This window comes from Poecilia mexicana, unplaced genomic scaffold, assembly GCF_051168715.1.
Source record: "Poecilia mexicana isolate PSO_F unplaced genomic scaffold, ASM5116871v1 scaffold_5, whole genome shotgun sequence".
NCBI lineage: Eukaryota > Metazoa > Chordata > Actinopteri > Cyprinodontiformes > Poeciliidae > Poecilia > Poecilia mexicana.
In genome coordinates this window covers 15,134,107-15,144,803 of record NW_028263374.1, presented here as the reverse complement: position 1 = coordinate 15,144,803, position 10,697 = coordinate 15,134,107, and the positions used below count along the sequence as shown (strand labels likewise).

At 37.7% G+C, this 10,697-nt stretch overlaps 1 protein-coding gene across 1 annotated transcript; it reads left to right on the top strand.

Moving 5' to 3' along the window:
* The first annotated feature begins 1,478 nt into the window (after positions 1–1,478).
* LOC106928195 (G protein-coupled receptor 61-like) lies at positions 1,479–2,879 on the top strand. The gene has a single exon (XM_088006010.1). The coding sequence runs from the start codon at positions 1,479–1,481 to the stop codon at positions 2,877–2,879; it is 1,401 nt and encodes a 466-aa protein (XP_087862136.1).
* Positions 2,880–10,697: the final 7,818 nt, after the last annotated feature.

Genomic DNA, 10,697 nt, shown 5'->3' with positions numbered 1-10,697 from the left:
CTACACTTTATTGGGCTCAGAATATTCTTCTCTTTGTTGCTAAAAATGGGCTAAAAGTTTTTCCATATAAGCTCTGGAAAAAGTATTGATGTGTCTTGAAGTTTGTTAGATTACAAACCCAAATTGTCGTGTATTTTATTGTATTTGATGTGATTAGACTAACTCAAAATAAAGCGTTACTAGGAAATAAATGGAAACCTATGCAAGTTTTTAAAATTCTTAAAGAAATACATGAACAAATGGGACATGCATAGTACTTAGACCCTTTACTCTGATGCCACCAAATAAAACCCAGTGCAACCACGAGCCTTCAAAGATGAAGAGGCTGTGTGTGATTTAATCTAAATCCAGCTTAGACAGCAAACAGGTCAGGGATAAAGTTCAGAAAAAGTTCAAGACTTTGAACATCTCCTAAAGAAACAATTCAGTTTTCAATGTTAGAAGAGTTAAAAAGCAGATATCCTCCTTGTAGAGAAGTAGAAGATATGTGGAAGAGACATATGCCAGAATGGCCTACTCCAAGTCCAGACCTGAATCCTATTGAGGAACTTTGGCAAGACTTAGAAATTGCTGTTCACAGCCCATTTAATTTGACCGATGCTAAGCAATACAAAGAATACTGGGTGATCAGATTTGAGTCTGTATGTGCAAAACCAAAAGAGACAAACCTCAAAAGAGTCAAAAGCTAATTGATCAGCTGGATAAAAAATGCACACCATACTAAAAAGAAAACCTGAGAATCATGTGTTCTGCTTCCAACTCATAATTATGCTCTAACTTGTGTTGGTACATCTTATAAGCTTTCAATAAGAAACAATGTGTTGTTGCAGCTGTGGAAAGGTTTGAAGAATACATTTGCAAAGATGAGAAATCGACAAAACTAACTTATAGGTAACTTTGCAGCAAGATGTAGGAGCTTGTTTTAATTAAATCATTCTTTAATATTTATAAAAATATATATTAGTTCCACTGGTGGATTATTTCACTTATTATAAGACAATTTTCCTATTTTATAAGTGAATTAATCTGCCAGTGGAAATAGTACTTTTTCATCAATATTACGGAATTATTGAATTAAAACAAGCTTTTATATCTTGCTAAAAAATTACTTGTAAGTTACTTTTGCCTTCTTTCAATTGATCTAATATTAGAAAAATACTCAGTTAGATTTTGTGTTTTTACAGTTCTGCAAAAGTGGTAAAAAATTATTTTATTGATCAGCGATTGAATACATAAATGACGCATTCAAACTTTGACTCACTCTTTGGCCTTTCTTCTTCTTCTGTTTCCATGTTAGCGCGGGATGTTACTGAAGACTCGGTGAACCTTCTGACAATCCCAGCGTCGCCCTCTGGACCTACAAGACAACATTTGACCTAATTTTCAACCCTCGTACTTTCTGACCGCGCTCCCTGGCTTTGAAGGATGGGTGATGGGCCTGTGACTGACCCCGCCCGCCTGCCCCGTCCTACCCTTCAATGGAGCCGACGTGGAACTCCTCCCACACGACTCCGCAGCCCGTCTCCAACGTGTCCGCCCTGTCACTGCCCGAAGGCTGGGCTCTGTCCCAGGCGCTAGCCCTGCTAGCAATGCTGCTCATGGATCTGCTGGCTGTGGTGGGCAACGTGGCTGTCATGGCAGTCATCGCCAAGGCCCCGCAGCTCCACAAGTTTGCCTTCGTCTTCCACCTGTGCGTGGTGGACCTCCTGGCAGCCCTGGTGCTGATGCCGCTTGGCATGCTCTCGAACCGGGCCTTCTTTGGCGAGGCCTTGTGCCGGAGCTACGTCTTTCTTAGCGTGTGCCTAGTCAGTGCTGCCATTCTCTCCATCTCCGTCATAAACGTGGAGCGGTACTACTACATCATACACCCCATGCGCTACGAGGTGAAGATGACTGTCGGTCTGGTGGCTTCGGTGCTGGTGGGGATCTGGGTCAAAGCTCTGACCATGTCTGCTCTGCCGCTGCTCGCCTGGTTCCTGCAAGGCGGAAGAACTCCTCTTCTGGAGAGCGGCGGAGGGGGTGGAGGGGCCATCCCGCCTCCCCCCGCCTCTCAGGGTCACAGGCGCTGCTCCCTCCACTGGACTGGAGGAGGCTCAAACCGCTTAGCCTTCATGGTCCTTTTCACTCTGGTGTACTTCCTCTGCCCACTGTTGGTTATCCTCGTCGTCTACTGCAACATGTTCAAAGTGGCTCGGGTGGCCGCCATGCACCACGGGCCACTTCCTACTTGGATGGACACGCCGCGACGGCAGCGGTCAGAGTCGCTCAGCAGCAGGTCCACCATGGTCACCAGTTCAGGGACGGGGACTGGCACCGACAGAGCCACGCCACACCGACCCTTCGGGGGAGGAAAGGCTGCCGCCGTGTTGGCGGCTGTAGGTGGGCAGTTTCTGTGCTGCTGGCTGCCCTACTTCACTTTCCACCTGTACTCAGCTCTGGCTGCCAGTCCACCCGCCGCGCTGGCCTCTCTGGAAGAGGTGGTGACCTGGATCGGCTACTTCTGCTTCACCTCCAACCCCTTCTTCTACGGCTGCCTGAACAGACAGATCCGCGAGGAGCTCGGCAAGCATCTCCCTTGCCTGTTTCGCAGATCTGGGGTCGAAATGGAGGACAGACTGCCGAGCCGTGACGGGTCCATAGAGGAGAACTTTCTTCAGTTTCTTCAAGGCACTGCCTGCAACCTGGACCCTCAAAACTCTCGCAGCACTTCCAGCCCGAAGGGGGGAGAGGCCTGCTGCCCTGTTACTCAGTGCCAACCCACTGAGATAGCACAACCCATTCCTATTGATTTCCGCATCCCTGGGCAGATTGCCGAGGAGACTTCAGAGTTTATTGAGATCGAACAGGCAAAAAACAACCACATATATACAGACAATTAGGCTTTATGTTGCAAGCAAGCAAAGATGGAGAGAGTTTCAGGAAATTCCCTCTTTTTTTCACTTTTGTTGAAAGATGTGACTCGGTTTGACCCTTTAGGTTTTCACTATATTTTTCAGCTCATAGTGACAAACTTATGGTGCCTCGCAAAAGTATAACTACCAATTGAGCTTTTTCACATTTTTTTACATTGCAACTGAAACGTCTGTGTATTATTTATGCTTCAAAGTGATTTATGAAGTGGAAAGAAAATGTATATAGATTTACAAGTTTTTATAAACTTAAAAGGATATATAAGTTTTTACAAATACAAATTTGAAAAGAGTCCACATGTATCCCTTTACTATCCTCCTTTACCCTCAATTAAATTGCCTTAAGATGTCACCTAATTAAACCAAAGCAAATATTATCCCCATGTATAAATTGATCTTTGAATAAATCTAATTGATCTTGAGAGACGAGAGAACAAACAGCATCATGCAGACCAAGGAACACAGCAGAAAGGCCAGGGATAAAATTGTGGAGAAGTTGAATGCAGGTTAGAGAACAATAATCTTTTAGTACCTCATGGTGCACAGTTCAATCAGTCATCCACAAATAGAATATGAGTAGCAAACCTACCAAGATGGCCGCCCACCTGAACCAATGGTTAGCAATTTTTATAAAAAGATTTTGCTTAGAAAATCAAAAGCAACATCACTCTTTTGAAGCGAAATAGCTTGTTTTCATAATACACGCTATAGGAAATTTCTTTATATTTTTAAACAAATTGCAAACTGCAAAACAATTGAAACTGAGAGTTTTACCTTTCAGCAAGATATCTACTCTAAACAATCGGAAAGTTTAGGGTAAAAATGCTGTGGCTTAAATTACAGCATGTTTAAGCATAGTCAAAGTCCAGGCCTAATCTGAATGTGTCTAAAACTGGACAAACAGTGAGAAGACTCACGGTTAAAAAAAAGCACCAACTTAGAGAAGCTAAAAACTACGTATTGTTTTCCGTCCACTTCACAGTTATGCTCTACTTTCTGTTGGTCTGTCACATAAAAATCCAGTAAAATACAGAATATTTAGTTGTAATTTGACAATTTGTGAAAAAGTTTCAAAAGGTATCAATATTTCTGCAAGAGATTGTAAAGGATTGTATTTCAAACTGTTCCTTGTGAAAAGGGAAATTTCTATAAAAGTGCTGAATTTGAAGAACTTTGGCTTTAAACACAAACACTCAGCTCAGAACAATAATAAAGGAAACCTTGAGAATTCACACTGAAAGAACCCTTTAAAAATTTGAAGTCATAAATTGTAACAGTATTCAGAAATGTAGTTAAATGAGGGGAACAAAATGGCGCTTTAAATTGCAAATGTTTAGGAAATTCCTTTGTAATTTTAGGGGATCATATATAAAGTCTATGATACGAATACAACATTTTGAAGTCTACTTGGTCTAAAAAAAGTTGGTTTGGTGAATTTCTATGAAAATTAGAACAAGACAGCAATAAAATAAAGTGTATATTAGGTAATTTGGCTTTCATCTGTTAATTGAAAATGCCAGTCCCCAAATCCAGCCTGGTGGTTTAATATTTAATGGAAGTGGTGCAGAAGCTACAGCTTCCTTTCTTTAAATAAGACCTCCTTTCATTTTTTTCTAAGAAATCAGGTGAGATTTAAAGCGGCTCCATTTAGATTAAAAAAACATCTTCAGGGTTATTGAAACTCTCTGCCGTTTATTAAGCAGGATATTTGGGTGTAGCTTTTTAAACAGTATTGTGTGAGAGCACTGCATTACATCCAAATAGGGTTCTGTTTCTTTTGTTGCTTTATGTAATAAACCGTGTTTATTTTTTGTATATGTTTATGTTTTGCGCGCCACTCAGTGAGTGGAGTTTTTTTTATATTGTGAATCTCAGCTTTTGACATTAAACTAAAGATAAGCAAGACAATATTTTTTGTTTTCCTAACAAGTAAGCAGAACTTGTTGCTATGTTTTTGCTTGTGGACATTTTTCAGTAAAACCTTTACTTTGACAACCCGTATCACAGAGCATCTGCTTTTTGAAGGTTCACTAGGAATAAGGGTCTTAAAGTTTCTGACCTTGACAATGAATTCAGCTGGTATTTTATAGCTGTTAAGGATGAAATATGTGGACATGACTGTCAGAAATAATCTTTCTTACATGGAAACAGGGTTTACATAGTATTTTCTCAAGGGTTGTTTTAGTGATAATGCCAGTCAAAAATAAAACACTTGTTAAGCTTGATGCTTTCTTTTCATCATGACTAAATAATATCCCAAACTGTGAATGATGTGTTATAGGGTTCGCTTTTGTTCAGAGATCAATTTTATGCTGTGACAACAACAAAAAAGAGTAACTTCCACTGTTCTGCAACAATATGAATGTGTTCAGGGGAAAAGGCCAAACCTTGGGTGGAAGAAAGTGTTGTAATAAAGACTTTATATGTTTGTAAAACATTTTGGATCCACTCTCAACTTATGTGAGTCATTTATTTTTGCAGAGCTGTTCTAATAGCCTTTGTTTTTGAGCCATTCAAACCAGATAATTGTTCTGCTACATCACCCAAGTACATTAGTCAGAGTCTATGTATTTATTTCATATTGACTTAGACTTTAGACACATCACATTTGACAATTTACATAATATTAAGTAGAAAAAGAGAGAAATAAACAGTAAGAAACCAAACTTACATGCAATTTTGACGTTAGCATCAGCTGTGTTGCCAAAGCTAATGCTAACGTTGAAGTTTTAAGTTTTTAATCCTTTTGAAGAAGCTGACATTGAAACTGTTTTCCTGACAACCACAGGTAAAGTACACTGTTCATTAATAATACCTGGCTCGCACTTAAAAACATTAGCTAGAGGAAAACCTATCTTTAGCAATCGTTGCTAATCTAGCAGCAGCTAAAGGTTAAACATCTAAAAGTGTTTTGGTCTATTTGTTACTATAAACACTGTTAATGTTAGAGTTTCCATTGTTAAGCATTAAATATAAAAACTATTATGTTTGATTTTTATTTTTGTAATTTAAATAGTAAACATTAATAACCTCCAGAGTTATTTTTTATAGTGTAGAGTCCCATTGGCTCTCCACTGTTCCATGTTTTTCCCTGACGTCCTAAAGCCTTAGAAATTTATTTGCAATCCATTTTAGGCTGGTAGATGTTGAACATTGCTTTCCTTTTGATTCTTTAGGGTTTTGTTACTTTTATGAACTTTTCCATACTTCATGTTATCAGATCGGTTCTATTTAAGGCATATCTTTATTTCACAGGTCAGGCGGTGATCAGATGTGGATGCAGCTCATACAATTAATTTGAGTTTACCAAAAAAAAAAAAAAAAAAAAGAAAGTTAATTCCAGTTAACTCTTAATTATTAGCATTACTTTTTGAAATTTGGTCAGGTTATTTTCCCTTAATAGTTATTCGAAAGTTGCTGTTTAGAAACACTCAAGGCGCTAAAATTTGAAGCATTTCAGAACGACAAAGCAGCAAAATAACATCAATCTGTTACGGGGGCAGGGCGATGCTATATTTACATTCCCGACTTGGTTGTGCACCCCTTAATCTCTGGGCTTCACATAGATATCCCAGAGAAGAGGGACCTGGCGGGAGGACTCAGTTCAAACAATTTGACCTTAAGGTAACATTTAAACTCGAAAGGGCAAAGCAGTGCTGTGACCTTCATCAGAAAACAGTGGATAAAAAAAATGTGGAGATACTCGGCCTAATCAAATCAATCGTGCCACTGTCTCATTTGGAAGATGCTGATGCGTGGCAGGCCTCACACCTCAGTGATGGACCTCAGTCAAACCGCCCCCAGCTTCAGCAGGCTCTGCCATCCCCATGGCAATTATTACCTAGTGACATTTCTCAGCACTGTGGTGGGTGGGAGGAGGAGCCTGCTCCGTCGGGAGCCTAGAAAGACTCACTTTGGCATGACTTTTTAAAACATGGAGAGGAAAAACTGCGGCTTTTACTTTATGATGTTGTCACATTTTGAGGAGCACATCTCTAAAGTCTTTTTGAGATAAGATAAAAAAAAACTGACATGTTTGGGAGAATTATTTTGAATATTTCTGCTGTACAGCTCTGGAAAAACTTGAGAGGCCATTGCACTGAACCCCATTGAAAACCTCCTGGTTATTCCACCATATTGATCTCTGAACTCTTCCTGAGTTAAAACATTAGTGTCGTTGTTGTTGTTTATAAATGAATATGAATGTTACTTTGCATTACTTTAGGTCTGAAAGCACTGCATCTTTTTTGTTATTTTGACAATTTCTCATTTTCTGCAATAAATACTAAATTTTTGCTTGTAACTTCAGAGCCATGTTCTCAGTAGTTCATAGAATAAAATAACAAAGATCATTTTACTTAAATGTATACCTATAAAAAGTAAAATCAGTGAAACTAATAATTTTAAATGGTCTCTTAATTTTTTTTTCCAGAACTGTACATAAACATAAACATAATTTATGCATCTTATTTATGGTGGGATTTTAGGACATCACCTAAACTCTTGTGTATGACATAAAACCTAACATCATCCTTCATTTCTTCATAATTTTCATCCAAACTATTAAACTTTCTTGCCTTTTTTGTACTTTTTCACAGGATTTTTTATGCTTTTTTGATCAGTCTAAGACAAATGCTTTTTTTTATACAGCCACTTTAACTCGCCTTATGAATCATTTATGTTCACAAAAGACTGTTATGCTCAAGTGTTGGGACTTAAACTGAAAGACAAAAGGCAAAGAACCAATTTTTAATTGGATTCTTTGAATCTTTGTTACCAAAGAAACAATTTGTTGCTGTTACTTTTATTGAGAAATACCAAAGAAAAAACAGTTTGACAAACTGAAAATTGTATCTCAGCTTCAACAAAGTGATTCCTAAGGAGCTGTTGGCTGAAAACTTGGCCTGCAGCTCAGATAAATGATCATATTTGTCTTTGCTAAAGATTTTTTATTGTCTCAAGAAATCAGTCAATCAAGTTTAGCACATTTCAGCAGGTGGTTTACATAAAAAAACAGAAAATTACAAAGTCATGAAATCACTTTCAGATGATTTTTATCAATGGATCTCGCTGTGGTTCCCTGGAGTCACAAAACCTTTCAAAAAGCTTCCTGACCCTTTATACACTGATACATGTCAATGTTTTTAATCTGTTTTGATTTTTTTTTCAAGATTCGAGATTGGGGATAATGTGTTTTCTGAAATTAATTTTTTAGGTCTGACACATTGTTGTCTGTTTGTGCACTTTTCTCTTTTCTGTTAGCCCAAACAGAAATAAAGGTTTTCATGGTAAAAGTAAAAAATAAAAATAAAATCTTGAGAGGAAATGTGCTGAGGGCTAAGAAGAATGTTGAAAATGATTTCTGAAAGCCAGAAAAAGTACGACTAAAAAACTCCAAAGGATTGCAAAAAATACTCCTTGAAAGAAAATACAATTAAAAACAAAAATAGGACTGTCTACTAGGTTTAATGCAACTAAAACTAATATCTGGCGTGGTGCATTTAAACCCTATGAACTCTAAATATGATCAGTTTTAATGATTGATTGTTTTGTGGCTTCAGAGAAACACAGCCATGGAGCCAAGTCACTGTCTGCTGATCAACACAGTTTGAAGAGGCTGAACAAACATATCAGAGGTAGATTTGAAACAGAACAGCCACATCTTTGCAGTTCCTAACAAGCATGAATGCAGAAGAAAAAAAAAATCTCTGAAACACAAAACACCTTCTACATCTTTTTACAGAGAGGAAAAAGAAAGAATATCAATAAATTAGACTTTTAGAAAAGCTGGAAATCAGCTTTTTTAAGTTGTGGGGTTGATTATTGTATAACAGAAAATGTGTTTTTCTTTTTTTGTCTTACCATCACAAATGTAAACGTGTCTAGTTCACTTTACTGGGATTTTAACTGGAGCTGTGTGTTTTGGTCAGGTGAAACTAAACTGAACCTTTCTGCAACAAACCCTCCAGTATAGGGCTGGTTTGAAACCTTGTGCCCAGTGTTAAACATGGTGGAGGATCTGTGATGCTGTGGGCCTGTTTCTCTTCTAATGACCCTGTGAACCTTTTTTTGAGTTTTTTCAGTTTTTAAATTAGTCATAATATTTAAACAAATGAAGACATAATGTGGGGTGCTGTGGTGGCACAGGGGCAAAGCACAACCCACATATTGAGGCTTTGGTCCTCATGGCAGTGGTCACAAGTTCAATTCCCAGCCTGGTGACATTTACTGCATGTCATTACCCTCTTTCCTGTCAAAATACTTTCAAATAAAGGCAACTAGAGCCAACAAAATGAAATAACAAAGACATAATAATTCATCAGACACAGAGTTGGCCTTCTGATCTAGCAATCTGCATTCCCAGAACAAAGTCCTGATTTCAGCTGTTTCAAACCTTATCTGCATTTTTTTTTCATAGAAGTCCAAAGTCCTAAGCCCGCCCTTTTCTTTTCCTCCAGGTGAACTTTGACCTAATCAGGAGCAGCAAAATCATGATGATGATGCAAATTATACAACTTTAAGTTTATTATTTGATGCAAACCTACAGAGAGATTAAAGGGGAGCATACCATGTTAAAAAGATATAGTTTATCTGTCCAAAAGGAGGAGCTTGAATAAATTGACACTCTCATTTATGGTTTCATTTAGGCCACACACACAGCTCATCTTTTATACATCTAACTTTGTAACGTTTTAGAGGAAATTTAAAATTCAAGAAGCAACAGAGAAACTAGATTTGTTGCATTCTTTGATATCCTCTATACCTCATCTTGTGTTAGCAAACACTGTCCTTCCTCCCTTTATGTCACGTCACTGTCCATATTTATATTAGGGTTGGATGTTTCGACATCAGGTTAAGAAAGGTGACAGTGTATTTAAGAAATAACTGTTCATGTCCAAAATCATAAAAACTTTTAGATGTGTGTTTATTTCAGGCATTCCTAATCATATATACATTGTATTTAAAAAGAAATAAAACACAAAATATTAATTCGAAAAGCTATTTTCGGGGGGGAGGAGTGAAAAAACTGATCAGCTGAAAAGTAAGTCTTATTTGATCTCATTTTAATGTTTAGTATCTCAAAACATAAAATCACAGGTAAAGAAAAATTATACTCTGATAAGCTCCGTACCTGAACAGTAAAAAGTTTATACTTCCTCCCGTGACGTCACTAAAAATGTGACAAGTTTTTGATGTTAAAATGCTTTGACGCGTACAGACGAAACAGCGCCCTCTACAGACAGTATGGCATGTCTGCAGGATCTGCACCTGCCCAGAAATACGATAAAAGGTAAACTTTTGGTTCTTTTTGGCTGTAATTTCATGCTGTATTATTTTATAAATGAAAATAAATTTAAATGAGAATTAGTTGTCATATGTTCTTACCACAAAACTAAAAAAAAAATGGTTCAATATTTCAGTTTTAAATATTGTGGTTGTTGTTTTTAACATAATAAATCAGTCCTAGTTTTGCATTATAAAAAAAACACAAAATTGTTACAAAGCTAGCATAAAAAGCGCCAAAAATTACAAATCTCTTTCGTATTTATTTAATACTGTATGATGCTACTAAGAAAAAAAAACTGATCTATAGTGACAAAAGAGGTTTTTTTTCCCAGTTTCTTTACATGCATAAGTCATGGGGTAAATGGTGCATATACACGTCCATGCAGACTGGGGTTTTGACAGCATGGCGCCTTTGCTCCAGTTACTGCAGATAAGACCTTATCTGAGCTGGCAGGACCGCGGACAGCCTCTTCTGTGTTTCTGGGTGTGTTAAAGTCAACC